This window comes from Pyrgilauda ruficollis, unplaced genomic scaffold, assembly GCF_017590135.1.
Source record: "Pyrgilauda ruficollis isolate IOZ18807 unplaced genomic scaffold, ASM1759013v1 scaffold66, whole genome shotgun sequence".
Classification (NCBI taxonomy): Eukaryota; Metazoa; Chordata; class Aves; order Passeriformes; family Passeridae; genus Pyrgilauda; species Pyrgilauda ruficollis.
The window spans coordinates 4192450-4214671 of NW_024528377.1; the positions used below are offsets into that span (position 1 = coordinate 4192450).

General features: G+C 37.9%; 1 protein-coding gene across 1 annotated transcript in view; it reads left to right on the forward strand.

Moving 5' to 3' along the window:
- PIK3C2G (phosphatidylinositol-4-phosphate 3-kinase catalytic subunit type 2 gamma) overlaps nucleotides 1–22222 on the forward strand; it is a 189104-nt gene that overhangs the window by 57066 nt on the left and 109816 nt on the right. Inside the window, exons 13-16 of the mRNA XM_041484453.1 lie at nucleotides 600–731; nucleotides 7206–7320; nucleotides 8633–8763; nucleotides 14626–14814. Coding sequence (XP_041340387.1) covers nucleotides 600–731; nucleotides 7206–7320; nucleotides 8633–8763; nucleotides 14626–14814 — 567 coding nt within the window. The remainder of the gene's footprint in view (nucleotides 1–599; nucleotides 732–7205; nucleotides 7321–8632; nucleotides 8764–14625; nucleotides 14815–22222) is intronic.

Consider the following 22222-nt stretch of genomic DNA (forward strand, 5'->3'; position numbering starts at 1 on the left):
TGAATGACCAAGCAAGCTAATGGTCAATGCAAAGTCAAGATCAATATTGATGAAAAATTAATTTTCTCACTAAAAAAATACAAATCTGTCATTGCTGTTAAGACAACATCTGCTTTTAAGTTGTGGTTAAGAAACATCACACCACCAAAACACACTTGAACAAGAGAATGATTATCATTCAGCAGCTCTTGTTTTTTTAAGTGATGTTGTCCTCTGAAGACACAAGACAGCCAATAACTGCTGCTTGGCAATTCTCCCTTAACAGGTTCCTTATTGTGAAATAGCCTTTCACTGATAAGGTAATTCCAAAGGAAAGTTTAATTAAGTTCTTCCTGCCTTTGCCAGCTCTAGTATTACCACTGGAGTGAATGAGTTTTTATCTGCCTCTTCTCAAACACTGTGACTCAGGTTAATTGTTGCCAATACTCGTCAATGTATTGAAGGGATTTGTCAGTTGCATTTTCCTTCAGAGTGCAACTTCTGTAATTTATAGCTCAATATATGTGCTAGATCATGTAGAAAAATGTAGAAGGAACCCACTTGTAACAATGCTCAAATATTTTAGCTTTCATTTTTTCTCTTTTCTGGTTTTCTTTTAGGGTCAACTTCCCTCTACGGATAAAGACTCTTCCAAGGGAAACCATGCTGACAATAAAACTGCTGGGAGTAAACAGTGCCTCTAAAAATACAGAAGTGCTTGCTTGGACATGCTGCCCATTGTATGCAAAAGAGTAAGTTCAGTTTTGTATGACCTTAAGAGAAGACCATTCTTGAATAGTGTTGTATTCAGCCTGGGAGAAATATAAAAAGACAAAATTATTCATTTCAGGACCTCCTGTAATAAGACTGAGAGCATGTGCCAGTAAGAGACAAATCCACAGTGTCTTTTTCCTTTCTTTTCTATTTTCTCTTTTTTTTTAATTTATTCTCTTTGTTTTCTCTTTATTTTATCTCTTTCTCTCTCTCTTTCTTTCTCTCTCTCTCTCTTCCTCTCTCTCTCTTTCTCTCTCTCTTTCCCTCCATCCCTTTCTCGTTTTAGGTGACTCTTTAACACTTTTTCTTTCTTCTTCACAATGTTTTTTTTTGTTTGTTTTTTTTTTTTCTGTTCTCACACACATCCATTCTGCTGAAATTGGGACAGTTGGTGGTGACCACAATGAGCACTTTCCAGTCTCCACACCGCTTTAGAAGCTTTCTTCTCTGTTCTAACCACTTCTTTCTGCACAGTGCACAATGTAACAGTGGTTTAAAGGTGCTTGTGGTTTGAATGTGTCTAAAGTGGTGTACAAATACCCAAGGTAAATTTTCTGCAGTGCTCTAAATATGTTTCAGTAGCACTAGAGACATCTGAATTTAGACTGAGTCTTTGCAGTGATAGGAATTTTTTGTTTAGGCTCCATAGCCCTGAAATACCCTCAGAGAGATATGTTCAAGCCCCCCAGATTTCTATATTAGCATCAACCTCTAAGCTGTAGCCCTTTCCTTATCTTGAGACATCTTGATCTACTTCTCTACATGGTGGCAATCACCATTCAAAATAAAACAAAAAATCTGACTCCATGTATTAATTTGCTATATTGATAGACCTTGAGCTTTTAATCTGAGAGGTGTAGGAAATGATTTGGACTGGGCTAGATGCTTTTTCCATCTTTTCAGAGAAAATTGAAGGTTACTCTGCTCTTTTGTGACTTAGTGTTTAGAGCACTTAGCTTGAGGAAGGAAAGAAGAATGAATCAAATCTCTGCTGCAAGGATTGCTGGGGCAATTTATTAAATTGCTTTTATTTCATAGCTAGTCTTAAGAACTTTCCTCTTTTCCTGCTTGCATGCTTGGCAAAAAGAAAAAAAAAAGATTTTTTTCATTAAACATTGGAAAAATAAAATAAATGTCAAACATGTTTTTTTAAATACTGTTCCTCATTTCTGTCCTGTCATATCACTGTCTGATTAAAACCACAGAAATTCTATTCAAAGTTTTTTAGCTTATGCTAAAGAAGGGAAAAAAAGACCAGTTTTGGATTATTCCCAGGTATTACTTAGAATCTTGATCTGTTAGGGCAAAAGAACACTAATTAAGAAGTCTCTGAATTTGCTCCTCTTTGTAAATTTTATATCTAATTTCTCTTCCCAAAGAATTATTTTCATTGTATGGTCGCATCCCTTCTTTGTACTTTAATGATTTACATTTAATTTGAACCAAAGATTAAAAAACATGAACTTAACAAGTATACAAATTCTTTTCATCTGTTTCTAGAGGTATGAAGTTTCTCATGCTTTTGAACACCACCTTGTTGAAGTCTCTTGCCAAATCAAAGGCCTGTAGTTATTTGCTGAGAGTTCACCACTCCCATTCTCCTCTAAAAAATACTAATCAGATTGGATGAGAAGTATGTGTATATATATATATATATGTTTATAAAGAAACAAATCTAGCTCTTTATTTAAAGCATATTACTTATTTTTTTATATGGCAATCTCTTCTTCTTTCCTGGCCTATTTTGAAACCACACAATACCTAAAACCGCCTCAAGAATTTGGCCAGCTTTAGGGTTTTTGTTGTTGCTAAAGACTTGTCAGTGAACAGATGTTTAGCAAATTTGCTTAATTTACATTATTTCCTGAATTCTAGTGTTATCTTGCACTCTTCTGACAGTTTTCTTGCAGTGTGCAGATTTATTACATGATTAGCTGCTGGATGCACACTGTAGTCTTAGCCAAACATGTGTTGGGATTCCTGCTTATCAAACTGACTTCCTGTAAATATTCTCCAAGCGTTGCCTAAATGGAGTTGTTTACTCTAAAATCATTGTTTGTAAGCTAATTTTGTGACTTTATATTTTTGGAAAAAAAATTATGAAGTAATCAGGAACAGAAATGCAACAATTTTTTTGAAGTCTGGAATAATTTTGTACTCAATGTAATTATCACTTACAAATTTATCCTACAAATTTAGGGAAATTATTTAAACTAGAAAATGTGGGTATGGAGGTTGTGGTCCTTATAAATGTCTGTAGTGTGTTTAGCATTGCTTTGCAGTGGAAATTTGTCTCTCTCCTGAATTTTCTAGAAGTCTGTAGTATTTGTAATTATAATAAAGGAGTTATTTCGCTGTATCATTCCAATGCAGGATTAAGACTGCTTGAGTCATAAGATATGGGAAAGGGTTTTTTAGATATTTTAGCAGCTTTGCATTTCCTTTAACTTTAACCTCCACTCTGAACTTCTGAGACTTATAATGTCATGTCTGGGAATACTTACATTATTTTTACACAGTCCTTTTTCCTGATTTTCCCATTTAATTCAGCCTAAGCAGTAACCCTCCTCTAATGTTATGTACATTTTTGAATGAACACGGTGATAATGAGAGTAGCTGCCTGGTAGGTGAGCCATCATATCTGCTTTTCTCAGCCTTGTCAGAGAGCTGACTTCAGACAGCAGCCCTAAATCAGTGCCAGTAGAGCTGGTTCATCTGTATCAAGAAGTCTCATTAGATGCTAGAGGCAGTTCAAAAAGGGTTTGGAATCCTGTGTGCCAGCCTTCCACTCGTTCACATCCACTCCTGCTACAAGAAACTCTGCTACTCTCTTGGGCTGAACAGTTTAGTGATTGAGTAACAAACCAAAAATCAATAATTTTGGAGCAATTGGGGAATGGCAATGTCCCCCACATTGCTCTGGCTTCACTCATTCTACCACAATTCATTTTTGTATTTCTGAATCAGAGCAAGCAGCAAAACTTTCCTCTTGTGGGGAAAGTCTGCCATGGGACTTCAGGGAATAATGTTGACTTCATCAACTTAGGATAACTTGAGCTGCATTTAAATAGCAATGTAATTTTCTGTAGCAAGATGGGAAGGTTATTTTAACTCCAGTAATAAACAAGAGAAGGGAATCTGTGTAATTCCGAAATTAATAAATGGCAATAGGCACAGAGAAGGATGTTCACTTTCTGATCTGCTTGGTAGTGAATTTTTTACATGAAAGCCATTTTCTGTGTCTGTGATCATTACAGGAGACTTTAAAAGGTCATTACCCTCACCTCAGAGACGGAAAATGTGGAATGGTAGGCAGAATAGGGAGTGACCTTTCTGAGCACATCAGCAGAGCCAAGTAGCAGAGGGAAGAATCTGTCTGTTCACTAAAGGATATGGTTATCGTGCTCGTGATGATAATTCCTTCCTTTTCTGAATGGATCCTGCACTCTCACCTGCTTCTTTTTCTAAAAAATAATGATGCATCTTTTCTCTGTTTCATTCATCCACTTGGCCCCTGTTATTGTTCCATTTCTGTGTCCAAAAGCTGATTTTTCTGAGGAATATTGACTCTGCTTGTAGTGCCCCAAAGTTGGCTGGGGGTGCTGGTTTGGGCTGGGGTAGAATTAATTTTCTTCCCAGTGGCTGGTATGGAGCTGTGTTTTGGATTTATGCTGAGCACAGGGTTGAAAATGCAGGGATGGTTTTGTTACTGAGCAGGGCTTTCACAGAGCCAACAACTTTTCTTCTTCTCTTGTTGCCACACTGGCAAGGAAGTTGAGAGTGGGTGAGAGAAGACATGGCCAGGACAGGTGACCCAAACTGACCAGAGGGGTATTCCAGACCACGGGACATCATTCTCAGGGTATAAAGTGGGGGGAATGAAGGAGAAAGAGCAGAGACATTTGGAGTGGTGGCATTTGTCTTCCCAAGTCACTGTTACCTGTGATGGGGCCTTGCTCTTCTGGAGGTGGCTGAACACCTACCTGCCCATGGCAAAAACTGAATTAATTCCTTGTTTTGCTTTGCTTTGCTTTATTTGCATGACTTTTGCTTCCTATTAAATTATCCTTATGTCTGAGAAGCCCATCTGCCTTCAAGGATTCTTCTTTGTCTCCTGGACAGTCTTTAGCCACATCTGTTCTAGGTGTAAATGAGTTGAAATAATGAGCTTAGGAAAGGTCTCAAACACATCTACAGCACCTCTGAGGTCTATGCTACTCCTTACATTTGTCTACACAGGTTTCCCAGGAAAAAAATTAACTGAATGTATTCTTTTTTTAAAAGCTCCCATAGTTTTAGAGCACAATATGAAAGTGATTAGCAGTAATGAGAGCTCAAAAGGGTAATTTAGTCTTCATGTTCATTTATTCTCAGCTACTCCTCTCCCTTCTAACAAAAGTGCCAATTAGTTCAAATTATGATGTAAATCTTTGTCAACAAAGGATTAGTTGAAGAGATGCAACTCATTTATTAAAGGTCAGCTGAGTACACATCACAGGAAAATCTCTTTGAATCACCATTGATCACTTCCTTATTCACATCAATTACCTAAATGAGAGAGACTTCATATCACACAGTTACTTTCTTCCAAGTATCTTGTTCATATCACAGCTCTTCTTCTGCCTCCATTTCCTTGCAAATCCACCTACAGCTGCAAAAAAAACCTTCAGAAAATAACTGTCTTTAATCCTCCTGAGCTCTGTTCTCACAAAAAAAATAAAATGTCTGTGCTAACTACACAAACAGTTCAAGAAGTGGAAAAGAAAAATTAGTCCTGAATTAGATTTATACTCATTTATGTTGACTGTAACAGTCACTTTGTGGGAGTTTCTTAAATCTTCAGATGGCTTAAAGAAATTTATTTCAATTTGCAATTCAAAAGATACTTTCTTTACAGCAATGTTGCAAACTCATGCTGGGATCAAATAGGGCATCTGGTGTTTCTTGTACCTCTGACATCTTCCTCCCAAGTGAAAAGTGGACATTCAGGCCTCATTACCTGGCTGGCTCTTTCTGCTGCAGTATCTAGTGATTCTCTCAGTTGTTTTGACTGAGCAGTGTTTAAAAAGACCTTAATTAAAATTATTTTAAAATAATAGTAAAAGAAGAGGTGCTGAACATAATTAATTTTCCAGCCTTACTACTCATTAAGATATAGACAAATTAAGGGGTAAACCCAGAGTATGAGATCTTCCTTTATTCAGATACTGCAATCTAAATTTGAGTTGGTTTTTTATGTTTAGAATTTACCCTCAAACTTTCAGATTTTATTCAAGTTCTCTAGACTGGATTATGCTGACCTGCCAAATCAGGCTGTGTTTCTTATCTGCTGGCCACATGCATGCCTGTTTTACTGATAAGACTTTCTTGTAGGTGTAGTGCTAAGACTGGTACTTCAGACCATAACCTTTCATCTGTCCAAAAACTCCATGTGGTACAAACTATCCCACTCAAGCTCCCTTCTGCTTTTTGCAGACTCTCATATCATACTTCCACCTCCCTGCCAGCTACACATAAAATCAGCAAGGATCCCTTATGGGTGCAGTAGATAGCCATGAGTTTCTTCTTTTTGTGGAATAAATGTGCTGCCCTCCACCTTTTACAGTGTATTGATGCTTCACAGACTCTACCATATTTGCCCTCAAAATTAAATCTTGAGATAGAAATATTGTATTATCCTTATTTTTACACCTGGCTTAAAGGGCAGCCCCTGTCACACAAGAAGCCAGTGGTAAAGTGCACAGCTGACTCAGAATGTCTTGGCAGAGGGATTTTTTTCATGAACCCTGAAAATGCAGAGATGCTGCTGTGGCAGTGAGGATCAGGATGCAACCTCAACTGTGGCATTCACATCCTCTGAAAAAATTCCTTCACCCAGGATTTTTCTCCTGGGAAGTTGAGAAGCCTCAGAGAAAAGGAAAACAATTCTTATCTCATTTGCTTCTCCTGTGTTGTTCTCATGTGGAATGTGTTTGGAGATTGTTTACCCACAGGTGATTGTTTCATTGGATTCTGCTGTGAGCTGTTTTGACTCTTTGACCAATCAGTCCCAAGCTATGTTGGGACTCTGGAAAGAGTCAGGAGTTTTTCATTATTATATTTTTAGCATTCAGTAAGTATCCTTTCTGTATTCTTTAGTATAGTATTCATTAATATAATAGTATACAATATACTATTATATTTATAATAATAATATAATATTAATATTAATATTAATATTAATAATATACTAATAGTGTAGTATAATAAAGTAATAAATTAGCCCTCTGATAAGATGGAGTCAGATGCATTCTTCAGGGCATCCCTGCAAATACAATACTCTACTGGCTGAGGCCAGATTTGTTCTAGTCACATAAAGGGTTTGCTCTCTTTTTGCTTGTCCTTTGAGCTCTGCAGTCCTTCAGTGGGGTTTCAGTGATTGCCAGTGCAGTGTTCCTCCCTGTTTCCTGCAGGAGGCTGCTCCATGGCACCGTGCTGCTCAGCCTGGCACCGTGCAGCACCCTCCCCACGGCAGTGATCACCCCGGGCATCTGCAGCACTGAGACACCAACCTCAGCCACCCTGCAGGTGAGGAAGCCAGAAAGCAAAGCAAAGGCTTGGTTTCTAACCAAGTGCAAGGAAAAGGGTGTTCCCACAGCTCATCCAGCCACCCAAACTGAAAATCCAATTTCCATTACAGCCACTCAAAGAATTACATCAGGTCTGCAGGGTAGTTTTGTCACCTTTCCACGCTGAGTTAGCAACTGGGTATTTCAAGGATAAAACCAATTTGTTTTCTGCATTTAAATATCCTAATGTCTGTTAGCAAATGAAATGTAAAAGCAGATAACACAGATAAATGAGCCTGGCCTAAAAATAGCCTTGTTTTAACAGACAAGTAAATGGGGATTTTCCAGGCTGAGGAGGTCAGTCAAAGACCATGCCTTAAAATAGCTCCCCCTATTAATAATTCAGGGAAGTTGAGACAGTAAATGACTATTAATTTATATCTCCTGAAAGAAATGAAACAGGATTTCTCATTCCGACCCCCCTCATTTTCAGTTATTCCTATTACAATTTGTGAACATGCTGGAAATGTTGAAAATATGTATTTTTATAGAAAATATAGGCTTGGGTCTTTAACATGTCTTGGAAGAGACCTTAAAGATCATCTAGTTTTGCAAGGTGACTAAGTGTTTTATAGGGAATAAATTTGTTAACTTTTAGAAGTGTGATGCATATCAAATACTTAAATTAAAAATTAGATAGAAATAAGACATGTTGGTGTGCATTAACAGAACAAAGCTGGATGCAAACCGAACTGAATTATGAAGAAAAATCTGAATTTTCAGATAAGTCTACTCACATTATCAATTACCTGAAGATTTGTAGTTTTGGTTGAACATTTGCATTCTCTGTATCTTCAAAAAACATTATCCTTAATTTCTGACAGGCATGTGTAAGAATGGAAAATTGGTAGATGCTGTACAACATATTTGCAAATTGAACATCCAGAGGAGAAATCTGGAATCTGATTTCCATCCCTTGCAGTGGCAAACTACACATCAGAAATAGCCTTAATAAAAAAAAAAAAAAATTTAAAAAAAGAAGTTTGAATTTATGCAGTTTTAATAAAATTGCAATATGATGACTGAAATTTTCTCAGGAAATTTAGGTTCCACTGATTTCTGTGGATAGCATTTATCACCAAAACTTTTAAGTAATATATTACATACAGTGAGCATCCTCATATAATTATCCCCCCTTCTTTTTGTCATACTTTGTATATGCTCCTTGTACAAATCCAAGACAACACTTATTGACATTTGTGTTGGAGATTACACATTGCTAAAACCCTTCTTTTTTTTTCTCTCTTTTATTTCATGTTCTGTAAATAAAGATTGACTTCCCAGAAGCTGATTTGCAGTTCATTAAACCTGAACCTGAAGAAAGAAGAGGTGATCTCGTAGAGCCAACCCAAGAGTGCCTGAAGCACATTGCAAGACTTTCACAGAAACACTCTCTCCTGCTGTAAGTTGTCCCCACCTCACCCTGCTGGTTCTTGCTGTGCTGTACCTACCCTATCGACCACAATTAAATTTATCCAATTTGTTAAAAACAAAATTTTCCTCTGAAGGAGCCCATCTGGGCTGATTTGAGAAGTAACACCTCTAAATGAAAGAACAGATCACAGCAAGGCCTAATAAGGCCCTGGAGGTGGCAGTGTATTTTATCAGTTCAGAAAAGGGTTGTTTTTTCCTTTCTATTACTAGATCTTTTCATGTCTTTAAGGCAAGAAACTAATTTTTCATTCAAAACATAAGATTTTCAGGTGATGCAGTGCATCTGTATCAGTATTAGCAAGAACACCTGTAGGTTCTATGGAAATCACCTCCTTTAGTTATTAAACACTCAAACTTCAGATGGAGCTGAGAAATGGCTTTGGAAAATCTGTTTCAGATTATAAGCAAGGAAAGAAGTATGGAAAGTTCAGCTTCCACAGAAGGTGGATAAAGACACTGTGGTACAAAACACACTCTGAACTGAGGTGGATTAGTATGCTCTGCTACATGAATGTTGTATTACCAATTAGGATTATGTACTGCATAAAGTCATTTTGGGTGTAATCAGAGCGGAATTTGGAGCACAGGTGCTTACAGAGAACCATTATACTAATGACAGTTAATTGTGTGAATTAATCCTCCATCAAAGGTCAAAAGGTGCACTAGTTTTGCAATAACTAAATAACTTAATTCAGCACTCTCAGTGGGATATGATGTATCTGTTAAGTATATTTTTCTGTGCTGATTTCTGTGTTGGTGCTTTGAGGGTTTTTAAAATTAATTTGTTTTAAAAAGGAGTTGTGTTTTTGTTTAACTCAACTTTTACAAAGACAAAATGTAAAATTATTTTTATTTACCACGGGATCTGTGATTGGAGGTTTTGTTATTCTGTTTTAAAATGGGAATGGGATGTCAGTTTTTTGTTATGAAGAACCACGGTGACAGTGAAATTTCCAACTGCAAAATATGCTTCAGAATGATGTAGGGAAGTTCAAACCCACTGCCCGTGACTTCTGTTACCATGGCTGAAACCACTGAAATGTGGTTTCAGTAAGAAGGAATAAGATCGTTAAAAAATTAGCAAAGTACAAAGTAATTTGTCAAAGAAGAGAGCTCATGCCCTTTCTCTGCTGCTTAAAACCTTGATGTCCATTTTATTGAGAATGCTGCATGGTTCTCATCTTCAAGACTCAGGAAGGACACAGCAGATGTGGAAAGTGTGAAGAGAAGGGGCAACAAATATCATGAAAGGGCTTAAGCTTCTCTTTGACCAAGAGAAGCTACAAAGTTTGGGACTGTAGTTTGGAGAGAAGACTAGAGGATGTCTGTGTATGCACAATTAATTTTTGTAAAATCAGGATGGTGATGGACAAGGTAAATGCCTCGTCAAATCCTGCAATATTTAAACTTACGGACATTCAATGAAATGAGTAGGAAATCTATTCTCAACAAATGGAAAAAAATGCTTCTTTAGACAGTGGTGAGCTTTTAAAATCTGCTGTCACAAAGCTGTGAAGGCAGAGGACAACATCACCACGTTCGTGAAGGCTGAACACAAATTCATGGATAAGAGGTTCATGAATAGGTTGCATAAAACCTCATCAGCAAAGGGTTGATCCTGTAACATCCCTAATGCAACAATTTTGGGTTCTGTGGGAATATGAAGGGAAGAGTCTTCTGAAAGGCACCAGTTTGGAGTTTAGGCTGTGCTAATTCCAGGTCCTTGGAGGAAAGGCAGTGGTGGTCCCGTGTTTCCCCATAGTTTGTTGTTTTCTGTTCTCCTGTCTTACAGGCAAATCTGGTCTAGTAAATGAATCATCAAGGGAAGGGTAACATATCTGGGGTTTGAATTAAGCAATTCCATTTTTGGTACTTTGTTAATCCAGCCTGTAAATTTTGTTGTATTGGTATCAGAGGAATTCTTTTAACCTTTCTCATTCATGAAATACTTTCTCTTAAAAAATTGTAGCATATTTGTATCCCAACATATTATTGCCAGGTTATCTGAAGATTTCTTCTTTTCTTTTTTTCCATATGTCAAGAAAAAGAGAGGAATCTAGTCAGCTTTTTAGTGGCAGTATCACTCTGTGATGAAGCTTCAGGCTTACAAGCTTCAAATATGACTTTGAAATAAGTAGGTGTCTGTGTCACAGCATACAAGAAACCTTTCTTAGTCTGTCAGGATCCTTCTGTTCATCCTACTGCAAACAGAGAGAATATGTGAATGGACAGAAAATTCTTATACCAATGATAGAAAAGGAAGAAACAGTGGTTAAAACAGACAGCTGCATGCTTGTTGAATCCAGCAGTGTTATAAGTCCAACACTGCCACAAAACTGACAGCACAGACAGCCTAATTCTGTTCATCCTCTCTGCGGGATCAGGACCCAAGTCTCTTGCTGGAATAGATAAAAATACTATATATTTTTAAATGTAGTATCCAAAAATTGATTGGCCCAGTAGCTGTGCATAGTCTATCCAGTAGCTGGACGCAGATCTCCCTGCTTTCCCCAGCTGCTGACACCCTCAGCATAAAAAAAAAAAAACATACAGAACATATAAAACCCCTCAAGGTCCATAGCTACACTGAGCTGGTTTCTGGTGCTTGTGCCTCTTCCTGGTACATGGATGTGTGTCTGCTCCAGACGTTTGTCTTCCCAGCAGCTCAGGCTCTTTTCTTTCTGGTAGGTGGCTCAGACCACTGGTCCCTGTGGCCAACTTTCCAATTTCATCCAGTCTCTTGGATGTTGATTAATGAAGGTGCTGTTGAGTGGGACTGTAGGAAATGAAGGTACCCACATGGCTTTTATGCTCCTCACAGCCCCACACTCTGATCTTTGGCATCATCACCAAGCCAGACCAGAGAGAGCCAAGAGGAGAGGGGATTAGTTACTGCCAGCTGCTTTGGCTGACCTGCAAACATGTCAGAGACTGGTTTGAAGCCAGAATCATGTCAGTCTAGTTTCTTGCATCTTTATTTCCTTCATTCATCATTTTCCTTCTACCTAACTTTTCCCTCTTTTCCAGCTTCCCTTTTCCTTTTTGCCACTTGCCTGGAAAGGATCTAGTTTGCTTACCAGTGGTCACAAAAATCCTGTAATGAGGTGTGATTAGATCTACTTCCAACTGGGTGAAGAGTGGAAGAGGTCTTTTCTAGTCTGTCCACAGAAGAGAAACCTTAAAGTGAAAATCAGTGCTGGGGGACAAAAATGTTCATTTTCTATCTTTTCTGCTCTCTCCTCTTTTTGTCTTTTGTCTTTGTTCTCCTTTAGTACTGAAAGTGAACAACTAAAGCAGATCAGAAACATTTAAACTCATTTTTTGCTCTTTCCTCCTCCCACCAAAAAAGTAACAACACCAGCCTTCAGAGAAGCTGTTTTCTTCATTTAGCTAAAGGGATTAATCAAATCCTGAACAGAAAATTGCTGAATTATTTAGGTTATAAGGTATTTTGGGTTTATTTGTGTTAAGCAGAAGGCTATACATTTTAATATATATCTCATATGGAGGGAAATTTAGATACAGCTAAATAGATAGGTGCACCTATTTAGAGACACCTAAATGTATCTGTATTTAGATACACCACCTAAAAACCATAGACTTAACTTTTATCAAAAAAGAGGTTTAAATAGCATATTAACCCTACTGACACAAAGAAATGCCCTTATTTGCTTAAGAACCTTCAGATCCTATATGTATGCAAAATATTTTACCATCTTAAATGTCTTATTAAATGTTTATATGAACTTTGTAACAAACTTAAAATCAAAACTTAAGACACTCCTACCCCATCCACCCTTTCATTTCATCTCTGATCTTTAAAGCATGCAAAAAGAAAATGGAATTGCCTCTGAGTAAAGTCAGAGGGAGAAATCTGTTATTTAGAAAACATGATACAAGGATTGATTTCTTATCACCCTTTGCAACTCAGTAGAAGCTTTAGCTGCTTTAATCTGAACAACTGATTGTCTAGTTTGCAGGATGCTGTTGGAAAGCTGAAATCTCTGATTAAAGTTATCATTTGAAAGAGGTCCTTTAGCTGAACTGTCCTGCAGAATGTCATCCAAATGCACAAGATAACCAGACAGGCAATGAAGTTTTAGGCCTGCTTTTATCTCTTTTTCTGTGTGTGACTTTTTCACATGATCACAAAGGCATCTATCTATTGTCACAGAAGACATGCTATGAATTCCAGAGTTGTTTCTTGAAGTCATTACCAAAATGACACTTTTCCTGAGCTGGGTCCTGAAAGTCAGGATTGGTATCACAGTTAAGTTCATCTTCTGCATACATTTATGAGCTTCTTCTCCTAAAGGGAAGAAATTAACATTCACTCAGGAAAAAACATGCCCATCTTTGTGCTGCTGCTCTCTGTTCCTAAACACTTGGCAATTCAAAATTGCAAAGGAAAAAAAGTTCTCAAGTGCCTACAGAGCCAAAGGAACTCATTTCTATGAGCTGTGAATGACATAATCTTGACAGAGTGGGGCTAGGATGATTTTTTTTTTTTTTTTTTTGGCTAAGAATGTCCCAAAACATTGCAAATAGAAGGAAGACAACCTTGGAAAGAATGTAAACACTTGGATTTTGAGCCCTGTTTACACATCTGCATAATTAAATGCTTGTCTGGAAGCAAACAGTTTACTTATTGTCTTCTACTAGATCACTCACACCTCATTCTGAAATATTTAGGTTTTATAAAGTCACAATTGTTTTATGCTATTAACTAGATGTATCACCAACCTGGTCAAATATGACCAAGAAAACCAATGTTCTTCTTGATTTGAGTAATTATTTGTATGAACTGGAGATCAGTTTGATTTTCTCGTTTTCTCTCAAACTCTCAAAGGCCGTTTGCTTTTGAAGGCTCTGATATCAAATTAAGGCTGTTGTCTGAGCTTGTCTCTCCAGGGAAATTTATTTTCCTGTTTTCTGATGTGTCAGAACCTGAGATTTAATATGCATGAGGCAAAGACATCTGAATTGTTGACAAATCAGATGATATAAGGCAGAAATTATTGTGCAGTGGTGAAATATGGTGTGATGACTGACCATTTTATCAACATGACATTTAGATATGTAATATCTCTGTGAGGAGTCTGCTATGTTACATCTTTTTTTCTTCTTCTTCTTCTTTTTTTGTTAGTGCAGTAAAGCTACAATTTTCAAAGAAAACCCCACAGAAGTTGTAGGGAGCTTTTCTTTGCTTTTCTAAACTCATACCAGCACTAGGGGTAATCACACACTGTTATGTGTGTACCTGTGCTCATGTTTTTGTGTATGGCCATAGATGTGCCTAAACATTATTTTAAGATAAAATATGTTAAAAATAGACACACCTGCGTTAAAGAGTCAAAGCAAGGGCAGGAATGAAGGCTATGACTTGCAGTGTTGTGTGTCTATTTACAAAAGTTAGAGATGATTTGTAGCAGATAGATGTAACAATAATTTACCCAGTGACAACTGTACCTTCTTGGTCAAAAAAAAAAAACCCCAACCAGTAAAAACAAACAAACAACACCAACAACAGAGAGAGCAGAGAAGAAAATTGAGAGTGCTTGGAATGTGAAATAATCATATATATATGTGTGTGTGTGTCTTTTGACACTTCATTTTTATATGACCTAAGGCTGACAGATCCAGAATATAAGTATCACTTTTCTTATAAAAGCTGGTCTGCAGAAAATGATATCCTACCCAAAGGAAAACATGTACTTAGCTGAAAAGCAGTGTACTGTGTGACTTGGCCCCTCTGTACAATAAAGTCTGTTGCTACACAAAGCTTCAGGTGGTTTTAATTTCAAACTGAAATTTTAATCTTCTTTTCCAGACTCTCAGAGCAACAGAGAAGAATCTTGTGGTTTTATCGCTACTCCTGCAATAACCAGAACTGCTCCCTTCCTCTGGTGCTGGGCAGTGCACCCAGCTGGGACAGAGCCACTGTGTCAGAAATGTATGCCCTGCTGGGGGCTTGGAGCTTTTCTGACCCTCTGCAGGCACTTGGGCTGCTGACTTTCAGGTAAGGGAGAATCACCCAGGTAGGAAATTAAGGATGAACAGAAGGATCATGTGCTGGGTCATTCCGTGCTGCTGTTTGCTCAGCACCCTGTCCAGGTTTGTGCACTGGCTGTGCTTTCCTTTCTCTCTGGGCCAAAGTGAAAATGGAGTTGCAGCTCTTGCCATGACCTTGAGCGTGCCAGCCATGTCTGCTTGCCTGAGAAGATTATCATTGTCACCTCTTTTAATGAGGGGATGGGACAATCTTTGAGCTAAGAACGATTCCTTGCTCAGATAAACATCACTCTCAAGGGCTGTGAGATTTTAGAGGAGCAAGCATTTTGTTATAGCTCAAAGTAGTCACAAGTTCTTTACAAGGCAATATAGAACTTTCTAAACCAATATACAGTTGCCTTAGAATTCACTTTGCTTTTCTAACCGATCACCTTTACTTAATTTTGCTGCTCTGTGGATACTTTTGTCCAACAGGTTACTATGAATTACACATGCACACAAATGCTTCTATTATAACTTCTAAACTCTTAACTTAATCTATACAAGCACACCCCTACATTATAAACCCTTCACCATCTTATCAATACAGTTTCTCACTTACTTAAGGCATATTCTTTCTCACAAATGTAGAAACATAAGCTGATGATTTTTCTGCTTAATGTCTGTGTACTTTATTTTTACATCAATCCAAGCTTCTTCCAAGGCTGCAGATCAAATCCTTCAGTGTCTGTGGAAGTTTCGTTTTTCCAATTCCCACAGGAAAGTAATGATAAACAGAAGGATCCCATGCTGGTTCACTCAGTGTTTCAGTTTGCCCAGCACCCTGTCCAGGTTTGTGCACCGGCTGTGCTTTCCTTTCTCTCTGGGCCAAAGTGAAAATGGAGTTGCAGCTCTTGCCATGACCTTGAGCGTGCCAGCCATGTCTGCTTGCCTGAGAAGGTTTTCCATTTCTCTATTTTTCTATTTCCCTGTTTCTCTCTATATATTTTCTATGAAAAGAGTATTTCATTCTCTAGAACAGATTGAGGCAGTTTCTGGTAACAGGTGATCAGTCAAATATTTAGCACTTACACAGCACTCCATAACTTCAAACTACTCAACAGGCATGAATAATGGGAGATAAGGAGGACTGAAATATATCTCTAGATTATACAATAATCTATGTAAATGTACACAGTCCCACGTGTAACCTATCTTTCTGAAGCAGATTGGATGGAACTTTGAAGTCAGTTGAATAAATTCTGTTGTGGTGCCTTGTGTTCCACCCCCACTTCTGGGGCTGATTGTTTGTCAGGACACTTGCTTGATGCTGGAGATAGCCCTACCCATGATGGAACAGAGATGTCAGGGGACAGGATCTGTGTCAGCAGCTACATTCCCTCCAAAAACTTGGGAGGTATTGTGCATTAAGTGACCTGTAAAAACATTACACATGCAGATGAAATGCTTGAGCAAATTTGTTTTATCAAGCTGTTGCTTGTCTTGGGTAAGCACGAGCTGCATCAGTTTTGCAATCTTAGTTTCATGCTCTACCTTTGGGAAAAAAATAAACCTCCTCCAAAGGTTTTACTTGGGAAATATACTGTGACTCAAAACACTTACTGCCAGATTATTAAAAATAGACCTTTAATAATCTAAAACTGATTATTTTCTCTGGTTGCAATTTCCAAATGCTTGTATCTGTTTCTATCTGAACTATTAGCAGTTTCTCATGTTTGCATACATGTCTTTTTTATGTCTAGTGGGAATAGTGGAAGCAAAGATCCTGACAAATCAGATTCTGGAGCATAATATTGTTATTTATCATTATTAAATTATTAGGATCCAATTCTAATTTATAAAAGATCCATGGAGAAAGGAGTATATGGGCAGTGTGTTGTCTTCCAGACTTCAGAGCAGAAAGAGAATTTGGGAGGGTTTGTCAGAGCGTGCCAGGCTTTTAGATCAGACCTTTTGCCCCATGTTGTTTCTGTGTCTGGGTGGCATTTCTACAAGTGAAGATCTTGATTGCTCTTTGAAGATGCAGCTCTGCACGAGGGTGTGGTGCAGAATATCAGCCCTTTCAGGTGCTTCAGAGAGTATTTGATATTACTCAGTCTGTCCCCCAGCTTCTCAGTGAGCATCAGCTGCAGTGTACCCATTGCTCATTCTGGCTACATGAAGACTGCTGGCATGGAAAAGAAAGGGAAATGTCATCACTTTGTCCCTCTTGTGCCACCGTGGGGAGTGGCTGGCACCTGCAGTTGTGCCAAAGAACAAGTATTTCTCTCCTGATCAGGATCTGAGATGGTTTGTCCCTTCTCACAGAAGATAATATCAATCCAGTTTTTTTCCTTCATAGTGATACTACAGAAAGAAGTTTGGCATCACAGAACAAAACCTATGTCCTTCTTATATCCACAATATCTTGTTGGTGCATGAACAGCTGGGAAGCTAATCTTCCGAAACACAGAGATTACATTTCCTTAAAGATGCCTCGTTTCAAAACTGTCTGGGTCGCTGATTTAACTCTGACACTTGGATATATGCAAATTGAGAGAGTGGGTTGAAGGAGAGAAGTGCTTTCCATATAAATGGATTTCTGAGGTTTCTTCTCTTAGTTCTCTATTCCTCAGTTTTCTATCATTTTGGAAAAAAGTACAGTAACACTGGCTAGGGTCCAACCTTCCTTCCCCCTTACCCTCACTGACTTTGGATCACAGACTCTTTAACTGAGCTGGTTTTGAACATTCATTCAACTCTATCCTGTTTTATGTTTGGCATTGACAACTCATCAACTCAGTTCCTCACTTCTATCATCCACGAAACAGCTTTCTGATTTCTTGTGATTGCTAAGACACGGCTGAAAGATCCAAGTTCATATAAAACATGAGCAGAATATAAAATAAATTCTCTCCATATATTCATGTCTATTTTAAGGACTTGTGTTACCATCACTATCAAACCATGGGTAAGGAAAATGAATTAGAGCTGATCTTTGTCTACAAGTATTGCTGACAGGAGCAACTGCACTAAATCATCCAAAAGTCAGTGTAGTGCATCCTCTCTCCAGTGGTGACCAACAGCAGGGAATGCAGTGAAAATGGGCCAAGCACAGTGACACTACTTCCCCAGCTTTCAGTATTCTGCAGCTCAGAGACTTCCTCAGACAGATTTTGTTGTTGTTGTTGCAAGAGCCCTCTTGCATTTTTCTTCCATGACTTTTTCCAAAGTAAAATTGATTCTGCATAAATATTCAGCTTACAATCCTAAAGAAAGAAGATCTGCAGCTTATCTCTATGCTGTATTATATCTGTGCACCACTATTTATCAATACTATAAAAGAGACCAAGAGTTTCCAATCACTCCAGATTCTGGATGCTTTCCTTGGTGGAACTTCAGTTTGCAGTGTCTTTAGGAGAATCTGTGCTGTAGGCACGTGCTCACTCTTTAGAAAGGGTTCTCAAAATCACTGTCACTTCTGCAAGCCTTGGCTTGGGAACTCAAAATTATCTGTCTCAGAGCAAAAAAAGCAGCATTGTCCTGCTGATTAAACTCAAAAACCCATTGGTGAGGACAGAGAAATTAAAACCATTGGAGATGCTTCCTGGCATAGAAGGCAGCATCACAGAGCTTAGGGAGGGGTATCACAGCCCAGCAGATCAAGCCCCATTATCAGGAATCTGAACTGGAAAGCTTTTTGCAACTTTCTGAAATGTCTAAGTTGTTTTGTTCACCTCACAGTTAAACATACCCTTAAATAGATATTGCTTGTTCTTTGAGTGTGTCTCTCTTGCTTATGCTCTTCCACTTTGCAGGCAACCCTCGAGGCAGGCAAATGATAACATGCTCATTTATGCAGTGGAAAGGAAGAACTTTCATAAATGGAAAACACAATCACGGTACATTTCACAGATAAATTCAGTTGCAACCTTGAATCCAGTACTCAGAGCTAGCGCATTGTTTCTTAGAGCACTAGAAGCCAATGCTTAGAAAAAGAAATTCAAAAAACCATTAATGTTCCTTTAATCAATAAAGATGCGATGGAGAGAATGGGAGGGGGAAGTGGAGAAAAAAGATTTTATACTCTTACCTCTAATTTCAGGGAAGGATGGTTATAAGCTGTTGCCTGAAATATAAAATTATCCCTAAGGCAGAAGTTATAGAGAGGGTCCCTCCTACTCAGAGCAGCTTCTTGGTGCCCTGTGCATTTTGCTGTTGATTTCACTTATTGAGTTTGGTAAAAAGCCAAGCTTTAGTGAGTTAGAGCTTTCTACAGCTGTATCCAGGGAAATAACACCAGTGCACTCCTTTACTCAGAGAATTTCCTTGATGACAGAAAGAAACCAAAGGCAGGGCTAGCAATGCCATCATTTATGATGTGCTGCTAGCAGGCCAATGTTTTGTGTATGTTTAGAACAACCATAGTTGGGAATTTTTAGTCAGGTTATCTTACTATTCCAATTATTGCAAAATCCAAGCACATTCATTAATCAAACCAGCAAATGTCTTTTTCAGCTTTTTTTTTTTTTTTTTCTTTTCTTCTGGCCCGTTCCAAGTACACTTGCAGCCCTGTGAGGTGTCATGGCTGGGAATGAGGAAATTGAGCTAGAATCAGGAAACAGCCATGGAATGTAAGTCTTTTTTTCCAGCATAGTGAACGGCTGCAACAATTTTGCAGAGAGAACTTTTGAAGTAGCTTGTGGAGGTGAAGATGCAACCTCCCTGTTAGGCTTAAAAATTTTCCTGGAAACTTCTTGTTGAATTCTAATTCTGTCATGGCAACTGCACAGGAAAGGACATTCCTTTAAAACCATGTGCCAGATCAGTGCCAGACACAGTTTTGGTTATAGTGTCCCTCAGCCTGGGACTGTCACAGCATTATTCTTGATTTATGTAGCAGAGTGCTATTGCATTTCAGAGGTTCAAATATCTAACTAATAATTAAAATAAAATGTGATACCTTGAAAAAACATTTTGTTCTTATACCTTTGAAAGCCAAACAGATTTAGAATTTTTGAATCAGGTTGTCATTGTTTCAATAAAAGGAGAATTTAAAATGTTCCCTTGGAGCTCACAATGGAGTATTTATAAATAAAGCAGAGTATTTATAAACCAGATAGCAGTAGAGCATACCTTGCCTGTTTGCATCTTGTTCTTGACTGTAGTTATGCATCAATAGGGAGAGCAAACACAGGCTTAGGCAAAGAAATAAGATAAGAACAAAGCAACACTCCACAATTAATTCGATACTTTGATGTACAGAACATGTTACTGATAAAGCTTTAAAACTGCTTATGTTTAATATACATGAAATTTAGTGATAGCTTAGATGGTGATGCATGCATTGCTAGGAACAGACAAGTCCTCTTTTTAAGCAGTGGCACGTGATGAATTCTTTATTTTTTTTAAACTGCTTTTAACCATTTTTTGTGTTCTTGGCAATAAATATGAGGTACTGCAGCAGAATGCTGTAGTAGGACAAATAGACAACTGTGTAGAATATTATATGTTTTCTGTGCATAAATGTGCACTCTAGTCAGGAAACTTAATCTAAATAATCATGTTTTCCATGGTTTAATCTTCAGTTTTAATGTAACAGAGAAATTTGTCTCTGGGGTGGGAAGAACCTTCTAGATCATTCAGGTTTCAAATGGAAACTTCTTTTTCTTCATTTCTTCCTACTCTTGTCCTAGGATGTGGTTCACCATATGGTCTCCATGACATCTTAAACTTATTCTTAGTTGTTTCAGTCAGAATTTCTTGCAGAAAATCTCTGTAAGCATCACTGGAAGTGTATTTTCTGTGAGTAAATTCAACAGATCTATCTGCCAATCAATCAGCCAAAGCAAAAGTGAGTGAATATGACCATGACCTTTGCAATGAGTGGGGTTGGGAATGGTTCATGTGACTTCTCACAATAAAGAGTGAATTTTCTCTTAAAAAAAAAAAGGAGAAAAATTATGAAAATGCAGTGTCCTTTTTATTGATGGTATTTGTTATCTTTCTGTACTTTAGTCCTTAACCTTCATACGCTCACACAGTATTTTCTTTAGAAATCCTCAAAAGAAGGAAAAAAATCACAAACAGAAAGTCCTGCTTACCTTATCTATAAGCTAAAACTATACACCTTAATCATTATTCTAGTAGTTTCTTCCCTCTTCCTGTCTAATTGTTTTTAAAATACTTAAACTGCCTCACAAAACCTCCCTTTCTGTTATTTTAAACATTTCTTCCACACTTTTTCTCCTGGCTCAGTTGCATCCATCAATGGCACGATATCCTTTACTACTCAAAGGGGTTTTTGTTTTCAGTTGGTATCCTCATTCCATAGGTTTGTTAGTTCAGCTTCCCTTGTTTCTGCCAGACTTAACAACATGTATTTCATGGACTGAAGTTTTTCTTTTTTGAGAATGCAACAGAACTTAAAATGTGAAGGGAAATGCAGAGATAAGTGGCATGATATAAGCCTCTACCTTAAAAGAAGGCCTGTGAAAGTCTGCATTGTTCTCTTCAGAGATCATAATGTGCCAGAAAATATGGAGAACTGAGCAGTTTCACTTAGCTGACAAATGTATTCCAGCACAGGGCTGTTTGAGGCAGCACAATAAAATTAGAATAGTAAAACTGTTAAAAATGAAATGCACATCTATTTCTCATTTACAGTCAGCTCACCACTGGCAGATGCTAAAATCTCAGGAGAATTTCACAGATCCACAGAACACCTCAGCAGTACTCAGTTTTCTGTTTGAATCTGATTTAGCTGAAAGGTACAGCTAGACAAATAGCCCCTGACTGGCTATCTGTATGAAAAGAATCAAAGACTGAAAGTTTTCCTTATTTCTAAACCAAATTGTAATCGATGCTCACCCAGCTCAAAATTCAACTGTCACAAAAACATCTTAGTCTCAAGGGAGATCTAATAATCTACTTAGAAATTAAAAAACGGGTGGCTGTCAATCACTGGCATCAGGCAGGGAACAAAACTGCAAAAAGGGTGTTGAGTTTTAGCAGGTGAGTGTTTAATGAGAGGAAAACACTTTCATAACTTCTAGAGAATCCAAATTGTGAGACAGGCTGTGAAGGGGACATTTGAAGTCCTGCACAGTGTGACCTGTAGCTGAGGACTAAACTCAGCTACAATTTACATATTGTTTACTTTTTGGTAGAGGCTGTGATGTTTCTAATGTGTGTAAACATGGAACAAATTTGTAAGCCATGATCTTTGTTGTGGAGTGCTCATTGCTTTAAGAGAGAACAGTTAAATTGGCCAGAAGAAGAGAGCTGCAAGATATTTTAATGCAGCCAGGCAAATAAATGGGGAATGCTTGGGTTCTACTCACAGAGACTAGAACCACAACACTGTGGTGGTATTCAATGAAGTATTTTTTGACCAATATTTGTTTGTTGAGGGGAAAAAAACAAAACAGACAACT